The sequence below is a fragment of the Lepidothrix coronata genome, unplaced genomic scaffold (assembly GCF_001604755.1).
Source record: "Lepidothrix coronata isolate B3197 unplaced genomic scaffold, Lepidothrix_coronata-1.0 Scaffold71, whole genome shotgun sequence".
NCBI classification, from domain to species: Eukaryota; Metazoa; Chordata; class Aves; order Passeriformes; family Pipridae; genus Lepidothrix; species Lepidothrix coronata.
Genome location: NW_016690251.1, coordinates 5855633 through 5875633, shown reverse-complemented (window position 1 = coordinate 5875633; position 20001 = coordinate 5855633). Strand labels below are relative to the sequence as shown.

The 20001-nt window shown below is 37.9% G+C and overlaps 1 protein-coding gene across 13 annotated transcripts in view; it reads left to right on the top strand.

The window, feature by feature from the left end:
* The window catches only part of SPTLC3 (serine palmitoyltransferase long chain base subunit 3), a 125602-nt gene that overhangs the window by 43807 nt on the left and 61794 nt on the right, over window positions 1-20001 (top strand). For all 13 annotated transcript variants that reach the window (XR_001875452.1, XR_001875451.1, XM_017818747.1 and 10 more), the window contains 3 exons: window positions 14495-14686; window positions 16250-16404; window positions 17241-17389. Coding sequence is in view for 11 of the 13 variants with exons in the window: in XM_017818747.1 (XP_017674236.1) it covers window positions 14495-14686; window positions 16250-16404; window positions 17241-17389 (496 nt within the window). In the remaining 2 variants the exon portion in view is untranslated. The remainder of the gene's footprint in view (window positions 1-14494; window positions 14687-16249; window positions 16405-17240; window positions 17390-20001) is intronic.

Below are 20001 nucleotides of genomic sequence, written 5' to 3'. Positions count from 1 at the left end.
CAGCAGTGTGGTGGTGCTGGGGTGGAGTGAGGTGGAGCCGCCCCAGGGAGCAAAATGCGCTGTGAGAACTAGGTCAGGGAAGTGCCGAGCGCTGGGGGTGCCGGCGTGGCCGGAGGGCAGAGAGGGAAAGCCAAGAGGTGAAAGGTGGATGGGTTGAATCTGTGGCAGGTGATCTCAGCCAGGATGACGGAACAGAACCAAAGGGAAGGAATGGCACAAGCAGGGGAACATGTAGACCCGTAAGCAACTGCAGTCTCAAGGGGAGTTATCTTTTTTAGTTCCTTTCTTTTTTCGTAAATAGCAAAGAATAAGACTGACAAGTGGATAGCTGCAGAAACATGAATTGTTTCACAGCCAGCATGTGTATTGACTATCACTCTGAAATGAAATACTCCAGTGTTGACTGAGCATTCAGTTAAAACAGAAGCAGCAGTGGCTGCTAATGCCAGCTTGTTTCCATACTCCCAATTACAAGAATTCCAGCACATCCTCTTTTGTAACTGCTTGCAACACACTCATTCTGTTTGTCTGAGCATGTAAGAGTGCTTTAATCCATTTTGTCATACATTCTTCAAGGATATATTTAACTTTTTTACAGTTTTCTTTCCGGCTCCAAAATTGAACTGTAGTATTTCTGGGGAAATGCGGTCTCTGCAGCGCCTCTCTTAAGATACCAAGAGCAGGTTTGAGGGCTGTGTGTGGGACTGAGATGGATCTTAGGAAATGAGGATAGAGTTGCAGGTTTTTGTGTAGGAATGCAAGGCTTCCACATTATTCTACTGAGATTTGTAATGCAGGAAGAAAGTTGGTAGCACTTAAGTCTAATTCACTGTGGAGACACATATATATGGACATATATGGAATTTAGAAATAATTCCACTCTGCCTTGCAAACTAAGCGGTCAGATTTTTGGAACGGCTCCCACAGAAAATAAAAATATTTCCAAATTCTGTGGTCTGTGATCTTTTCTCCTGACAGTGCAGGAATGCCTGTGTCAAATATTTTCCATTCCTGGCATGGATTTATTCCCCTAGAGGTTATGTTCTGTTTTAATGCAAATAATCTACATGGTGCAATGCACCTGAGTGAGGATACTTTAAAGACTTGACATTCCATTCCAGAGCCTTAAGCATAATTATCTTTCTTTTCTATACCTTTCTGTATATCTTCACTCACCACTGCACTGTCTGACAGTTGCATTTTCAATTCTTTAGGCATGTTTTGTTCATTAACAAATAATAGAGGGTACTGGATTTTACCCCATGCTCTTTCTTATAGAGATTACGTGAAAATGAAGCACAAATGCATTGGGCAAAGCAGACCTGTGAGTAAAGTACCCAAACAGAACCTGCGTTTTACAATATTTGACATGAGGTGACATAATCTCTGTACGTGCATTTCTCTGACTCTCCTGAATTGGGCATAACCTTTTCTTGGTACCTTTCGAGGTCCCTCAGGGAGGCCAGAGCCTTTCACTGTACACTTCTGTATCATTTCCACACAACAGTGGCCACAGCTGTACTGAGCTCTTGGCTTGGTCTGAACTGCCTTAACCCACCTTCATCCAAAAGGAAAAACCTTTTACTCATTTCTCTCTTACCTTGACTTAAAGCCAGAGCTCATAGTGCACTTCAGGAATTAGACTCTAGAGCAGGATGGAGATATGAATTGCCATCTTCTTCTGTGTGAATGTGGGCAAGGCTCAAGCCAGACCATTCCTCTGACTGAGCTGACCTGGATTCCAGAGCCACTGCCTCTTGCAGAGGGAAGGCACTGCCAAGATATCCTGCATTCATAAAGCAGCATCAGGCAGTGGCTCCCAAACCTGCCAGCTCCTGTTCGGGCTGGGAGCCAGGAGCCCCTGCACGTCACTGAGGCAGGACCTTACCTTCAGGCACTGCAGAAGCACCTGCCACACGGACTGACTGACTGTGGAATAAGGAGTGTAGCTTGGCAGCGCAGGGAATAATGTGTGATCTCCTGCCAGCCTGGGGTGGAAGCACTGCTGGTTAAAGGGAAGAGTCAGAGACACTGTTGGAACTATCAGGTCCTCCCCTATTCAAGCAATTATTTAAACAGGTAACCCAAGCTAATTACGTAGTTTAGCCTTTGCAGCTGACAATTCTGTTTTTCTGAAAGCAAAATTCATATTTTTTTTTGGAAGTTTCTGTCCAGCCTTGTGCTGATGGCCATAGCTGTGTTTCCTGAGTACTGAGTTGTGTTTTGTTTGGAGCTCACAGTGCCTCAGCTGTATTCCCCCACTGACAGACCCTGGATTGTGCCTTGGGGCAGCTTTACCTGAGTTTTGTTCTGAGGGCTTCCACTTCCTTCCTCCTAAGCAGAATGCAGTAAAAAAATGTAGATGTGGGCACTGCAAATAGTATTTTACTACGCTTCCTGTTTCCTAGCAGCTGCTATGCTTTAAGACATTAGCTTTGATCCATGAAAATAAAGAAAAAAAAAAAAAGTGGGGAAAAAAGAGGCAACCATACTCTCTGGTATGAACGTGGTCCCCAAAGGGGCATATTCTTGAATTATGGTGGTTATTCTGCGTGTCCCTCTGGTGATTCAACTGAGTTTTTGCACAGGCTAACGTTTTCCATTAGTCCATAAGGGAGCTGTCAAGTTAGGCACATAAAATATCTTAATTCAGTTTAGGGTGATTAATTTCATATTGAGAATGAGGGGAGTGCAGAGCTTCCTTCCCTGTGGAAGGGGAAAGAATGTAAAATAAGGAGTTATCAGAGTACACTAGTGTTTCAGAATTCACTGTACAGCAATATGTCTGAAACATCGAAATACTTACCTACAGGAGTGTCTCCTTAGACAGATTTTGTGAGGAGTTTAGGAGCATGAGACCTCAGGTAGTTTGTTGTTTGATTTTTTTCTGTATTGTAACTGAACTTTATTCATTCTTTATTAACTGATTTCCACCATGGGACATGTGAGATCATATTATTTTGCACATGTGGACATTCCTTAGAAGTAAATAATATTTTTCTCTGCTAGAGGGTAGGATGTAAGTATGTAGTTCACCTTCTCAGGAGAATTACTGCATGAACTAAAGTTGTCAGAACAAATTTGAGACCTCTCTCCATTGCACTTGATACACCCGCATCTTTTGTCATTGCTTATTATTTACCTCATTGCACAAATATATTTGTAGCAGCCTTTATAGAAGGACACAACATTTATCTCATGCTCAGGTTTGTTTTTTTTCCTTTTTTTTCTTTGCAGATATGGAAGGGTAAAGGTGAAACATGAGGTCTTCTGAAAAAGGTTTATCTATCTTCTATGTGAAGTTTCACTGTCACTTGCTTATCATGCAAAGTTTAAAGAGCAACTTATTTTTTTCCAAGTAGGAGACTATTTTACTGATATTTTAAGATCTTTGCATTTTAATGGGCTTTAAAACTGTGTTCCCTTTTAGAGAGGGTGAGCCTTCCTTTTGGCTTTTGTTGACAAGAAGTAACATTGGTGTCTGGGCATCCTCTGTCACTCCTGAAAGATGTCAGGTAGCTCAGGAGAGCGTGTTGTTGATCAGAGCTTCAGCACATCCCTTCTAGGTGGCCCTGCCCGGTGTTTGCTTTGCCAAGTACTGTTGCTCCATCTCAGTACTTTGCAAATTTAGGAGCCCAGGCACAGATAAGTGTACCAAATATCATTTCTTTCCAAGGATTGATAAATTAGAATGGTGCTAAAGATGTTAATGGGATAAAGATAACACGGGTAGTTTGTTTGGCCACAAAAGAGGGGGGGAAGTCTATATGGTCTTTATTAGGCAGAACTTCATTCCCAGATATGTAAAGTGTGCTGAACAGATTTAAGTTCTCCAAATATCAGCAGAGTAATATTAGTTTTACTTAAATTTAAGCATAAACTCTGTATACCCCTCCTTGCTTTTTCCAGCATCCATGATTCAGAGCTTCTCTCTAGCTGCTTGAAAACGTGTATCAAATATTTTCACAGTTCTTGCTTTTGAAGAAGTTCTTGTTTCTTTCTGTTCCACATTTCATGTCATGCTGAGGTTTCTGAACATCAGGTAAATGGCAAAATAGGTCATGAGGCTTAAAAGTATTTTGGGTTGTCATCTAGTCCATTTCTGTACAACAAGGCAGAAGCAGTTTTATCCGGGGTTAGTTTTATGCTGGAATATCTTGAAAGCTGTTCTGGAGCCGCCTTAGCCCATAAGCTGTGCCATTCTGTTTTGGGATTTCGTAAAAACTGGCATCACTGCTTTCTGCTGTTTTCTGCTGGACAATATTAGCTTTGACTATGCATAAAATGTCCTTGCCAGAGGTTTGTTCGTGTCCGTCTTGAACACCTCCATTGCTCTAGCTTCATGTTCAACTGAATTTATCAATTAGAAAGTTCTTTCTAATGTCTGATTTAGATCACTTTGACTGTGATTTAAGCCTACTGATGCTTATGAGCATAGATTACTCTCTTCCTCTTGCAGTTACCTTTTACATGTTTGAAGACTCAGAGGCTGCCAATCACTAGGATTTTCTCTTCTCTTTAGAAGAGACAATTGAAATTCTTCCATTCTTTCCTCATAACTTACTTGACCCGGCTTTATGCTTCTTTTTCCAGCTCTCTCCATTTGGTTCATCTCTTCTTTCTCAAAAAGCAGTGCCTGAAGCTGGATGGAGAACTTCAGCTGAGAACCTGCATCCTGCTTAGTAGCTCTGAAGTGGTTTGTCCTTTTGCCCTTAAAATAAGTTTCTTAAAAGAATGGCTGGGTTTTTTTCTAACTCCTTTTACCTTTAATATTGCTTCCTGTAGAATTGCCTGCTACTTCTGAATACAGTTGTGCTCTCATGAAATCTGTTATCCTGCTGTTTCATTTCATGCTTTTCCAAAGGCCCTTGATTTCTGCCATTTTGTGATCAGTATAAATCAAAACTTTGAGTTAAGATACCCTTATGTCTACTGAAATTACTTCTGAAGTGCACCAATGTTTTGAGTATTGTCTTCTAATTTGCCCCACAGCAATGAGGGAAGAAATAATATTGGAGGTAAGACAAAGGCTCTAGGAATGTCCACAATCGTTTTTTTTCCATGAGGTGGTAGAAGATGTCCACCCCAAGAGACAGAATGTGCTCAACCTTTTTCAGACCTAAATAGGTGCTGGTTCATGGATTATTATACTTGTGCTTGTGTAATTCACTCCAGGAATGACTGAAGAGCCAGGTTACTGCCGTCTGTCCTCCAGTTCAGGGATTTGGATCCCTTTGCACTATCAAGGTCACATTTTCCTGAAGCTTTCAGGAAATTTTGTATCTTGAAGGCCTCATCAGATTTGATTGAAATTGGTCTGTGAGCTCAAAACCTAATAGAGGGGTTCTTGCACACAAAGGGGTCACACGAGGGCACAGGCTGTTGCTTTCTTAGGAAACAGGTTAAAACTTATCCAATCCAAAGGCAATTCAAGTGACTTTTTGCTTCTTGCTGTGCATTTGAAAAGGTGTCTTCCTTTGCTGAAGCAACAAGACATACTTGAGTCATCCCTTTCCCCCTGTATTCTTACACTTGATTTTTGTCTCTTGAATTTCTGGTGTGTTCCTTTTCCTAACCTCTGTCTTTTCAGCCAAGAACCACAGGCTCTAGTGTTTTCCTCTAGGTAGATTTGGATCCGCCAGGGAAAATTAGTACGTGGTGAGGTGAGGACTTTCCTTTTTGTCTATATCTGCTATAAAACCTAAGGAGAGCATTTATTTTAGGGGTGTTTCTGCAAATCTGATAGTTACAGAAGGTTCAGGTTAGAGAAAATCAGCCATTTGCATGTCCAGTGATATGATTTACATGATTATTGGAACAACTCATAAAGAGCATTTTAATGTATGATATACTAAAAAAAATCATGCACCAATTTATTTCTTGGTTCTTTTTAATAGACCTTCAAGCAATTTGAGTAAACTACAACTATTTTGGTTTGAGCTCTAAGACTGAATTAGCCAATGTAATAAAAAATAATTAATATCATTACAATTAAATAGCCACTAGGAAGTCATCAAATCTCAGATGATCTTGTTCCAGTTGTACAAGGCAGAAATTGAAATCAGTGGGAAGAGATGGCCTCTTGCAGAACTGTGGTACCTGGAAAAGTCCACCTGTGAGTTCCTCACAGGTATAGAGGTGGGCGTTACTCAATCATAACAGATTGAAACTGCCTTTTCTTAGTATTTTTCAAACCAAAAAATAGCTAGAAATGGATAGTACTGTTTCTGTAGATTTTTAGGTGAAAAAACCAAAAGTGTTTGGCTGTCGTTGATTAAACTATGTAACTTTTCTGCATTAGGGAAGAAGCTGATCAATCCGGGTTACTCTGTAAACTTTCTGTTATTCTCTCAAGATAATTTGATGATGGGTGAGTTGCAGCTCTTGCCATGTTGTTAAATTAAATGGTGCACTGATTTGATCACAGTTGTGATGCTGGCTTTGGTAAAGAGCATCTGACTTTAATTATGCCATGGTCACTGCTGCCATGTTGCCCAATGACTGGCTAAGTGAATTTGTGTCTTCTTGCTTAAGACAGCTTCTATTGTGTCTGAAGGTGTCAGGCTATTAATTTTCTTGACGTGTTCATAGGATGGCTGTCTCCCTCATCTTCCTCGAAATCTTCTGTCCTACAAACCTATCTGCTGTGCAATAAATGAACTTATTCTGAATTTTTTTCACCCTCAGATTCTTTTTTGGTGCTGAATTCATATCCTAGCTCAAAGATGGACCTTGTCTCCCCAGATGGTCGTCTTCCTACTGAGTTTTTAGTTCCCCTACCCGTCACATTAGCAACACAAATCTGATTGCTGCTTTCTCAGCTATTCTGGAGAAATTCTACTTTCCTCATCATTAAATTGTCAAGGGGTTTTATTATGGAATTTTTTCTCACTCTTTCCTCTCCATCTGTGGTATGCCAAGATATCTATATTTAAATATCATTTTAAAGTAGTTAATTACCTTGGAGGAGGTAGCATAAATCCAGCTAAACTCTGATTGCATGAACAAAATTGGCAATGACTTTCTCTTTCGTCACCTTTCTGAAATATATGTTACTCCTTGCAGTAATGGAGGGCACACAGTTTCAACTTAACGTGTACATAGCTCTCAGAATAATTAGAATAATGCGCAAATTACTCTAATTATATTCAACTTTCAGGTAGGAAGTGGGAAAACTAAATTACATTTGTGTTCCTTTAACAAGGAATGTATTATGCCTTCTGGAAGTTTATCCAAACTAGTGCTGTCATCTCAGGAACCTAGGATGGCCTGAGACTGCTTCTGAGGGTTTAGCACATTAAGATTTAAGCTTGTAATGTATTTGGCATCCAGAATCCATGGCCACATCCATTCTGACAGGGAATGTTTGTCTCATTGCTAAACTTTTTCTGTTTGTCACCTGTGCAAAATCCTGGCCCTGTTTGAAGCTGTTGTGTCATATAATGGGAAGAGGTCTGGGATCCAATGAGGATTATGCAAGTTTGTGCAGAAGATATAGCATTTTCTTCACAAGGGAATTTGATGGCTAGTTAAAACATTTTCTACTGTTCTTTGCAAAGTCACTGTGAAGAAAATTGAGCTGGTGGATTGCTTCCTGTAGATATTAATTCAGAATCCATGCTGGGCAAAATCACTAACAGTCTGGTTAGAACATCTCAAGTATCTTTCCACTCAGTTGCAGTATTGATCTCCACAAATATTAGTTTCTTATCAAAAATGTATGTGAGATCCATGGGATGAATTTCTAAATGCTACAGCACTTCTGGAAGAAGTTTCCTGTATTAGTAGATCATCGCCAGTGATGTGCAGAAACCGGCAGCCTTTGAAGTGTTACCACTTCATCATCATCTTGTTTGTTTGTTTATTTTTAAAGGCAAAGCCATAGGATTTGAATGATCAGGAGATATTCTGATTCTCACAGCCAGGCAGTGTGAATCCTGTAGCTTTGGAAATCATAGCAAACACTCTCTGCAACTTGACACCACGAACTGTGTTGGGATTGCTGTAACCAAAGCATTTCATGCAGTTCTCTCTCTGATCCAATGTGCCTGGCTTTCTATCCTGTAATTGCTGTAAGGTTTGGAAATACCTTCTGGTGTTTGTAAGTACCTCTCTGGGTACTGAACTTCATTGCTTTGTCTCTAATAATTTGAAATTATTAAACTCCATCTTTCTCCTCATGCCTTCCTAGTTACATTAAGCTGAGTCATTTGGAAGTTTCTGGGAGTAATGGCAGAATAATAGTTGTGTAAGGCAAACATATGCCTTTTCTTTCTAGTGTTTCTTATTATTGCTTGCAATGTATAGATATAAAGCCATTTGGAAAAGAATTTACTATACAGGTTTTTTTATCTCCCATGTACTGTTTGGTGTAAGTGCCTTAGTCACTTGGTATTGGATAGTAGTTATTATGGTTTATATTGCAATTTCTAATACTTGAAGTTCAAAATAGTGTTTTCTAAGATTTTTCTTCCCATCATCAAATTGCATTTTCATGGTTTGCTACTCGCATTTGTCCTGAGTCTGTGCTGTAAAGAGTTGTATGTGGCTTTTCTTTTGAGAAATACTGTAGTGTGACCATTCTTCAACATGCAGTTCTACTTGCTGGACTAAATTCATACCAGATAAAAAGATGTGCTGATGTTTTTTATAGATTCTACAAAAATTGCACACACTAGACACTTTACTTAATAGTTGCAATTAAACATTGATTGATGCTGGAGTGCTTGTTGCTTGTACTGTGTGCAGGGCTAGAAGTTTTGATATACCAGGTTAAGAGACTTCTTGAATTAATATAAATATCTGCATAAAAATGTACAAAACTAAGACAATGAAATGTGTACTTTCTGAGTTCATATTTCATCTTGTTTGGAACTCTTGCCACTGCTGAATGTTATTCCTGAACATTATTTATGAGCAAGTCTTCTGTATCCTCCCAACCTGCCATGTTACACTCAAAAGTATTATTTCAGCATCAGAGTAAAGGGTTAGTCTGAAAATTATATAGTATGTGTATTGCTTTCCTAATTACATAACAATGTTTTCTATTTCACATTGTATTTCTAATGCATTTGTCATTCACATCTGTGTTTCCATAGTATTAGTGTCATAGTCAGCGTTGTGGGACTTGGTTATTTGGGGCTGAAAGGATTAATGCAAGATGAGTATGTTGGAGTTTAACTTGTGTTCAGCTGAAAAGATTATGCAAGTCTGGAAGGTGAGGATCCTGTCTTTTCATACCTTTGTGGTGTTTGCAGGTAGTATCCTGTCTTGAAGAGAGGCTGCATGTTTTTAGTCAGTAATTAGATGACAGCTGATTAACAAATCAAAAGCCATTTCCTGGTGGTTGTGAAAAGGATGGTGAAGACCCAGTTTTCATACAAACCTCAAGCAGCAGAACAGAACAAGCAGCATTTAATACTGTTTACAGGGAGCAAACTCTTCAGAGTTTCCAAATTGTTAAATTCTAAATCTCTGACAAGTTCAAGAGTGCATGGATTCCTAGGGTATTTTGAAGGTGTCTTATGTTCCCTAAATCTTCTGAACAGTCTTGGAGATTTTTACTGTTAGTCCTTATAGATTGTTTTACTACCAGGTATATCTTTTTTTTCTTGAAACTTCAGTAGAAATCAATAATCATTCTAAACAAGGATTCTGCATACATACTGGTAAGAACTAAAGTTTTTTTGGCTTGGTTGTTACTTATAGTTTGTGTTGTATGAAACAACTGCTGGGGAGGAAACATCTGTTTAGAACCAAACCATCTCCAATCAACCAGATGTTGCATCAGTGGTCATGTCTGTTCTCCCATCAGTTTTTTGCTGTAGGAATGCACTGTCCTAATTTGCTCAAGATTTTCATTGTCATCTTGAAGTCTGGTAGATATTGAGCTGTCACTTAGTTCACAGTTTTCAACACTTATCTCTTCATATCTGTCTGGGAAGCATTAAGTAGATCAGTCAGCTTGCATTGTTTTTTAATAGGTTGCATGCAACAACTTGATAAAATCTGATCCAGAAATATGCATAAAATAAAATTTCATCTGCTTTTGGATCAGATTTTATTCCTCACAGGGCACTTACATTCAAAGACAAAGACTTTATTGTTCTCCCAGTAGTTTTATTTCAAGGAGATACCTGTCAGCACCTACTGCTGCTATATTGGAAGTGGACATAATAGCTGAAAAATATTTAATTAAGGAGAGGTTTCAAAAAGCAGATTGGGATTTCTGGGCTTCTTTAGAGCTTGTTGTCTCTACAGAAAAGATTTGCATAAAAACACAAGTTCTTGGGTCTCAGTTTCCTTGATGCAACTCCATTCACGTGAGTTTACTCATAACTTGTGCCAGCATAAGTGATTACCTCTTTACTGGTAAATTAATCAGGACCAGCAGACAGGTTTGGTACTGTACACTATGTCTGTGCTGTTCAATTCTTCACTCTCCCTTTGATGCAAATCTGGCTCATGCCAAATAGCACAATTCCAGAGGCTGCAGGACCTAAATACAATGAAAAAGTATCTCCTAACTGTAAGGGTAGCGTGAACAAATATTTAAGTATTGTTCATGCTATTACATAGCTGTTCTATATTATTCTTTGCCAACGCAAATATATTTTGTAACTATTTCTTAAAATAATGCTAGGAGTGTGCTTAATAGACTTCAAGATTATCTTACATTGTGTGTCCATTATATTCAGTATTTTATACTGGTGATCATTCCAATAGCACTGTTGGATTTGTAGTCAGAGTTAATTTCTCCATTTTGAAAAATCGAAAACATTTAGGAAAGGGTTCTTTATTATGGGAGAGTTTCAAAATACTTTGAGTAGCTACAGAACATGGGAATCTAAGAGGTGCTGCACTTCAAGCTGACTTTGCTGCATTGGCATCACTCCTGTTGACTTCCTTGGCATCAAAATCTTGCCCAGAAATTCTTTTGTTGCAGTGTCTTATGGGAAACCAGTTAAGCAGAGACTCAACACAACACACCGAAGTTGCTTACCCTGATTGTGTTTTGGTTTCCAAGAAGTCAATAAAATCCTGTATTTGTCAAATTCCATGGCAAAACATCCATTTGATTGAATTTCATCTATAGCCTTCCTGCATTTGGGTCTCTTTATGCTGCACCCAGAGATTCCCTGCTTGGAAAACATTCTTACTCTGTGACAGGCTATTGAGAAACTGGTTTGATATGGAATGCTAGCAGAATTTTTAAAACAAGCCAATAAAATGTGGATTAGGGTATGCAAAGGGTATTTGCTCAACATTTTTAAAGAAAGCCAAACATGAAGTTGCTGAGTAACTGGTCTGCTGCTTAACTTGGCCTTTTTGCCAGAGAAATTGGGGGTTAGAAATAAATGATTTTTGAAAAGGTGATCTGGGAGATGCAGGGAACAGAGTCCCCCAGGGATCACTTACTGGACCTGTGCTCTCTCCTGTTTTCACCAATGGTCTGGAAAAATAGATGAGGAGAAACAGGTGACAAAATATGTTGACAATACAGAATTCTTCAGGTTAGTAAAAAACCAGGCCTGAACAAGAAAAACACGACAGAACTTTCTCATTGGCAGTGTGTAATGTTGATAAAGCAGTAGACAAAGTTGCAGGTCACTAAATAAAAAACAATTACTTAATTGGAGGGAAAAATGGTCCTAAGAAAACACAAATAGCAGTGTGCTCTAAATAAGGTATTTTTGCAACTGAGAAGGGATATATGTAATCATAAGAGATGTTGTGAAACTGTGAACTGTGGAAAGAAAGCAAACAGAATGTTAAGAGTCTTTAAAAAGCAACAGAAAAGAAGATAAAGCAGTATTTGCAGATGTATAAATCCATATTGTGCCCTCAAGTGTGTATGCAATTTTAATTCACTTCCTCTGCATCTCAAAAAGGTTTTATTGAACTTTGCAGAGTGAAGAGAAATTTTTAAAATATCAAATTTTTTTATTTGTTCTTTTTGGATTTAAATCCATGCTAGGACAGGGAGACTGGACTAGAATTATACAGATTAAGATTATTCTAGTTTGGGAAGACACAAATGGAGAGGCAGAATTTATTTAAGTACAGAAAATTACGAGTTGTGTAATTGGCTGAATAGGAAACCTGAAGGAGTAACAACGGTCAAAGTAAATTGTCATGACACTATCAGTTGTTTTTTTTTTTTTATTATAAAAAAGGAAACACATTTTCTACAGATTAAATCAATTAGCAAAAGTTGCAATTCATTTTCCCAGCATTTGTAGGTTCAAAAATGAAGAACACATTCATAGTTATCCCCTGATGACTATTAAACATGACAGCACAATCTCAGACCTATAAAATCTCAAAGCCAGCAATTGCTGGAAAGTGGAAGAATATATGGATCACATCCTACTGTGGATTCTTAGTACTTTATTACTATGGATGTCATTTACTACTAGATGTTTGTATTGAGGATAGCAGGTGATAGCAAGTTTAAATATGTATGTCATACTGACTGCATAAAATGGCAGCAGCTGAAATAAGAATTCCACAACAGGAGAGTTTTATTGTGGAAGGAGAGTGTTGCAGTGCACAAGTTTGATATGAGCTCCCCTGTTCCTTTGCCAGTAAGATATACAGCAATAAAGTGTTTCTTAATAAAATTGATAAACAGAAACAACATCATTCCTCTGGGCTCAGGTGTCATCACATCTTGATGCCAATTGAATCAAGCACATCAAGCTACAATGCCAATTGAATTTCCATAGGTGACATAAATATCCTCTTAGCTTGTGGCAGATGTAAGGTAATATGACTGAGCTTAATCCTTAATCCTGAAATATTTGCTTTATCTGATCGCTGTGTGCACAAAGCTGTTGTGACTCTTGTGAAATTTGACTTGACCATGTATTTAACTCATCCTCATAAAATGTTTTTCATGGTAAATAGGTTGCCCTAAAAGAGCAATTAGCTTGAGGTAGGAGTGCATGTGTAACATTGCTTCAAAGGTCTACCCTCACATGGGGAGAGCCAGCCCTGCATTCCTTCTCTTACATGGCAATAAGTCTTTCCAAAGTCTAAATGTGGTTTTGTTCAGCCCTACCAGCACTTTTTTCCTTTTTGAGTTTCCTCCAAAGCCTTTATATTCTCTCTTGTGCCCAACACCCCTTTTTTCCTTCCTTTTTTTTTCTTTTTCTGTTTTTTTCTTTTTTTAATTTTTTTATTTCTCTCTCTCCCAAAAAAACTTCCTGAATCCAGAATTGGACAGCAACATAAAACTGAAATGAAAATCCTTTGAAGATGAAGACATTTTAATGCAATACGAAGATCCATAATACTCTATCTTACAAGTATACTGAATTGACAGTTGTTTTTAATATGAATATTCTATTTCAGCTTTCTACATTATGTACCTAGACAATCTACTTTTTTTAGTTCATCCATCCCACAAGCAGCAATGTATTAATGGTATTTCTTCATATGGTGTTAGTCTTGCTTAATAATATGCTCAAAATATTTATCTTGGATTTTTTCCTCCTTTTTTTTTTTTTTTTGTTAAACACAGGGAACTATGTTTTCTGGATTATGTTTTGTTATTTTTGAATTGGCAGGTTGGATGTTACTAGACAGTAACTGTATTTTTGTAGAAATAAGGGAGTTACCTCTCTTTCAAAGAATAATCTGATGAGCCAACTGAATATGAGTTGGTTTGAGAAGATTGCAACTTAGCTTCTTTAATCTGAGAATTAAAATTTTAGAATATTTTCATGACAAAATATTTTGTCCATACACTGTTGTCAATATTTAGAATTTGCTTACAATGGGCTCACTAATTCCAACAATCAAGGGTGCCTGTGTGTCTCTTCCTTTTTTTATCTTTGTTTTGTTTTGTTTTCTTTTCTTTTATTCTTCTTTATTTAGTTTTTAAGTACCCTTAAAAGAGGGAGATATCACTGAAAATGGGATTAAAAGCATTTGTGAAATCAGAACAGAAATGGAAGGCTGGGATCATAACGGTTTTGGATACTTCCTCAGATCTGAGGAACATCATGGTAAAGCTGCCCTATTTTAGGCTGGATTTTGTTGTATATAGGTTAGTTGCTGCAATGGGTTGCACAAGGCTTTCAGAAGCAGTCAGGAACAGTGTAGGTGAGTTTTTAATTCTGCCCTTCCCTTTTTATTGCTCTGCCTTGCAAGACAGAGTATTGTGGTTTACATTTAATCACCCTTGAAATAATTGTCCAATTACACAATAATACATTGCCAATCCTTCATAAGTTTCACGTGTTTCAAAATAGACAAGGGAGTGGTGTTGGAGACACCTGCAATTGAGGACATTGGTGGAGAGGTGAGAAAATGGAAGATATTTGTAGTGGTCAGTAGCAACTGCAGTGTTAAAGGTTCTCTTCAGCTGGTACAGTGTGACGTCGGAATGTCTCTGCTAATTAGAGAAGATGATTTGCCTCCAGGTCTAAGGTGTAAGCTTTGAATAGATGAAATGTATTAATCACAAGTTTCTGTTCTGTATTTTCAGAAGAATGGCGTGTCAAACGGAACTCTCTACAAAAAGACATTTATTGAGCACTTTGAACAGGCACCAATGTATGTTGCAGTTTTTACTGTCGTGGGTTTTGCAGTGGGAACAATATTTGGCTACCTGCGAGATTTTATGAGAGCCTGGGGACTAGAAAAACGTAACATTGCTGAAGAGAGAGAACAACAAAAAGTATGTATGAAAAAGACATTATGCATCCACAGCCGAGTTTTCCCCTGCTTGCAAGTGATTTACAGCAACCTGTCGAACTAACAAGGAATACACCTTTCATCTCAGAGAGCATTGCATAAGGATGAGGGGAATGACTCACACTGCAGTAGAGTTATATGCACGTGTACTCTTATGTACCTGTATATATAGGTAAAATCATGATTTTTACCCAGAGATGTTCATGTTGTTCCAAGAGTGTCATAATACTCTCAGCGAAATAGAGGTGCACTTAAGTTGATCCACGAAACAAGAAAACTCAGGAATGCCTTATTGTTAAATATATCATCTTGTCAAATCTCTTAAACCCCGATCTTCCTTTGTCCCACCTGGCTGCCTTCACATCCACAGGCAGTGATTTTTGTAATTGCTGGGTTATGTTTCCTGAACTGCTGCTCACAGAGCACTCGGGAATCATGTCCTGGCACAAAGTGAATGTAGCCTGAATTCTTGCAAGTCCTGACTTAGAAATTTTTTCATCCCACATAGTTCTAAGTGAAACTTGCACCTTAGCAAGCTCAACTGCCTTCCAACTTTGTTTAGAATTTTTGGTTGCTCCTCTTTCTCTGTGCAGTTTGAGTCATCATTTACAGTAACACCTGGCAAAATGAAGGGAAAATGGGAATAGTGTTACTGTTCCCCTTACAAATAAAATTCTGAAATTGTTTCCTGATTTATCTTTCCAAAGCTGAATGCACAGCTTAATGAATATCATTTTCAATTCACTTCATGGTTTGGCCACTTGTTGATTCCAGTTGTGCCAGTTGAATTTTCTTGTCCTTCAGCATGGATTACATGTTCATTTAATTCTCCTATGTATGTCAACTATGTGCCGTGTTATTTTATCAGTTTATTGTGACCAGTGTCCAACATGGATATATTCCTGTTTCATATAAAACTTTGTTTAGATTCCTTACATTTTTAAAATTTAATTTCCAAGTAAAATCCATAAATAGAAATTGTCAACCAAACCAGTTGTATTAACTGGCTGTTTGCATGTCTAGTCTAGGCCAGCAATGCCCAGATCACTTACACTGGAGTAGCTTTTATCTAATGTATCCAGCATTTCTTGAAATGTAATGAGTTGTTTATCTTAGTTTTCAGTCTGCTCCACACATAGCAAAATGCTCAATTTGAAGCAGTTGGTTTCTCCAAGTGAAAGAATCTTTAATGTTTTCCATTTCCAACTTTCAAGATACAAATGGAGAGTTAAACCAACTTGTTGACCATTTAAAAAAAACCAAGCAGTTGATACCTCCTCATAGAAAAAAAAGAACCCAATCTAAAAACACAAGCAGACAAACAAAAACCAACAAAAAACTCCACCACTTAAAAAATCCAACACTGTGTTTCAAAAGAATTAAAGTAAGATACTTGATTTTTGGAGCTGTGTGTGACATAGGAATATGTGACTGTTACAGCTCTCTATTTACTAATGAATCCGTTTTTCCTTATTAATGGGAATGACTTGGGTACAGAAGCAGACATTTTCCCAGCAACATAACCCTGTGCATGTTTTCAAACCAGGATTTTGTGCCACTTTATCAAGATTTTGAGAACTTTTACACCAGAAACCTCTATATGAGAATACGGGATAACTGGAACCGGCCAATTTGCAGTGTCCCTGGGCCACAGTTTGACCTCATGGAACGTGTTACAGATGATTACAACTGGACATTTAGGTGAGTCATCTTACACTCTGCACCTCTCAGCTTCAAAAGAATACTCCTGGTACATCTGCAAGTTGCTGACCATCTGACCCTTTTCCTCTGGAATTGTTTGGAAACACAGTATGGATTTCCAAGTCAATCACAAATGGGTTTGTTTGGCTGTGTCAGCACAAGTAAAACTGCTGATGCTTCATTTATAACGACAGACCTTTACTCAGAATATTACAACAAAATTTCTTGTATCCCATGGTTAGGATTTAAATCACAATCTCTTGCATTGCGTGAATGTGGTTTCTTGCTTTCACAGTGAGTCTTTGGGAGCGGGTTTTAAGCAGATTACAGCTTGAAGATTTCAGTGTATCACAACTGAATTAAACAGCTGTGGGAATTCAGAGCATAGACAACGTGTAGGTTGGCTATTTTTCAGTTTAGTGAGAATGTATCTTAGTGTTTCCCACAACATTTTGGTCATGTTTAATTTCTCTGTCTGTATGAGAACACTGAAGCCTTTGTGGAAGCTGTTGACATTTTGCTTGAAAAATTAGTGTCTCTAAGTTGTTCCTTAAATGAAGTTTTAGGTTGGTTTATTTCTTTAAATGCACAAAAGCAGCCTTTCACCTAATAACCACTATATTGCCATCTACAACTTGGCTTCTAGAAAACATTCTGACCAGGAAAGAGTATTTAGCCAGAAAAAAGAGAAAGGCTGTAAAAACCTTTGGGTTGGTAGAGGACTATAAATTCCCAAATAGAACAAAATTTGGTGGAAAAATTTTGGGATTTTTTTTCTTTTCGCTTGTTGTTGGAGGGGAAGTTGCACTATTGTTTAAAATTTGCTTTAATTCTAGGTTTACAGGAAGGACTATCAAGAATGTAATCAATATGGGTTCTTATAACTACCTCGGCTTCGCAGAAACAGATGTTAATGCTTTGAAAACTGTGACCATAGAGTTAGAAAAGTATGGGACGGGAGTCTGCAGTACCAGACAAGAAATGGGTGAGTAAACAGCTGGATGTTTACTCCAGGTAAACCTTGTTTACCAAGGTTTCTGTAATTATATGCTTTTTTTTACAGCTATCTTGAAGGAATCACATCAGCAATTACTTGTTTCGCAATTAAAAGGGATGCTGTGTTTTATTTGTTATCACATGAGGATATTTTTTCAAAAGGAAAAATAATACTGATTTTTGGAAAAGCAAAACTAAATGCTTGGGATTTTTAATGATGGAAGTAACGGGCTTATTTTTTAAGAGAAGTAAAAACCACACAGAGACTTCAAGAACTGTTCTAGGGCAAATCAGTTGCATCACAGATTTACATCTGTTACCACACACAGATGTTTCAGATAAAGAAAATTATCTTTTACATAATTTTTTTTTAATCCCATGTTCTAAGAGCATATTGAAATTTTTTATGAGACGTTATTGGCACAAAATAGAAATTTCTGCTGCGCCTTTAAGGAATAAACTCAGGAAGGCTCTATCTGACTTTTTTGCTTTATGTGTCCTTTATGATTTGTCTGCTTTTTTAGTTTGTGGGCTGCATGTAGTGTTACCTTCAACTTTATATTTTTACACAAAGCCGTGCATTCCTAATGGTACAATCAGCTTACATTTCGGAGAGAATTTCAAGCCACAGAAATGCAAGGGGTGGTTTCTCTTCAGATTTTATCTTTCTTAGGAGTTAATTAAAAAAAAAAAAAAAGGTAGGCTTGTCAGAATAGAGAAGTCTTTTATAGACCTTTTATCCTAATCCAGCAACCTGAAAAAATTTCGGTTTTTATCTCCCGAAGTAAACTCTGTTCCTCCGGAAATGTTATGAAAAAGATACTGTATTTATTTTGAGTTTCTATTAGTGTCTCATTTCCAGATGAAACAATAACACGAACCTTGCCACCTGCTTCTTATCTTGTCAACATGCTTTGATTTGCCAGTAATAACTATGTCAGTGACACCACTCAGAGAGGGTTCACAGATTGACCCTACTTTCCTTTTGTAGGTGACCCATCTGGTGACTGCAATATATTATTTAACCTGAATTGCATGCTTGAAAATGGTCACCATTTCTAGTCATCTAAGGTATTGAAGGAAGCTTTCTTTCTGTCTTTTTGCTCTTGGATTTTGGCTAAGAACATTTCAGTACATCTAAGATTATGACTGGTGTTACTTATTCTTTAGCTTTTGCAGAATTTTTTTAATGGAAGACTTGTGTAACCTTGACTTGTTCTCGGAAAAAAAAGTTAACTTATTAAAAGATTTTTCTTTCATTGGCCCTGGCTTTTGTTGGAGCCTGTCTGTCACCAAGACCTGTATAAACAACCTAAGGAAAATAGCCTCATAGCGTGGATACCCTCTTTCCTTCCTCCTTTACTCTCTTGTACTGCCTCAGCTCTGCTCTCATCACAGTCCAACAGATTTGAAAAATTCTGAGTTAAATATATATACACATATACTTTCAAGTGAGTTGGGAAGGCTCTGTAAGAAAGGTCTTACCTGTTTTAACTAGCATTTGTCATCTCCATCCTGGATAAATAGAACAGACTGGGTTTGTTTCTGGGCAGATCACATTTCAAAACTTTTGTTGTTATTGTGTGGCTGAGCTCAAGTGGTTTGAAGTAAAAATGCAGTGAGCTGCAGGAGCCAAGGCTGTAAATTGCCTATGGGGTCTTAATTCAAGAGAGCACTTGAACATATTTATATTTTCAAGCTACATGACTTTGAAAGCACTGTTCTGCTTGTGTGCATTTAAGTGGCTGGCATGTTTGAGTTTTACCAACATCTCTCTTTGAGAAGGATCATTCCACTACTTTCAGAAGATTTCAGGGGGGAGGGCAAAACAAAGAAGACACAAATGAAAGTGATTTGAGTGGTTTGAAAGAATACATGATGGTGAAACTGTCCTTTGTGCTCTTCTGCCTACACTCCTCCTCTTATAATTGTGCGGGCTGTGGAGTGGCTGTGAATGCTGTCATATCAGAGTGTTGGTGCAGGTAGTTTGCTCTCAGAATAAGTCAACGTGGATGTTTAAACATGGTTAAAACTGATAAAAACAGTGGCTGACATTCCTAGATTTGTCCTCCCTAAAAAGATTAAAAGCTTTTCACTCCATTTTTAATTCCATACTCTTTTTAAATGATAATAAGAAATCACTTCCTTAGTAAACAGTGTCATTTTAGACATGTTTCTGAGGCTTTTGTGGGATTTTGAATGTGAAAAGAAAAATATTTTCCTTTTTTAAGACCAAGCTAGCTATTACCCTTTAGGAGCAAGATCTTGGAGCTTTAGGTAGTAGTTCTGTGAAAGCATTAGCTTGTTGTTCAGTGGTCAGAAAGCAAATCAAACACTAGGAATTATTAGGAAGTGAACAGAAAGCCAACCACAGCCTTAGTATGCTGCATAAAGCTGCTGTTTGCTGTTGTCTTGAGTACTCTCTGTAGTTCTGATAAAAAATATTTAGCAGAACTGGAAAGTGCAAGAGAAGGGCCAAAAGGATCATCAAAGGCCTCAAACAGCTTCTGGGTGAAGAACTACTGAGCTTGCTGACCTCAGCTGTCAGAAATGCCTGTCGTCTGCCTCAGAAAGAGCCTGAAGGGAGAAATTATAGAAATC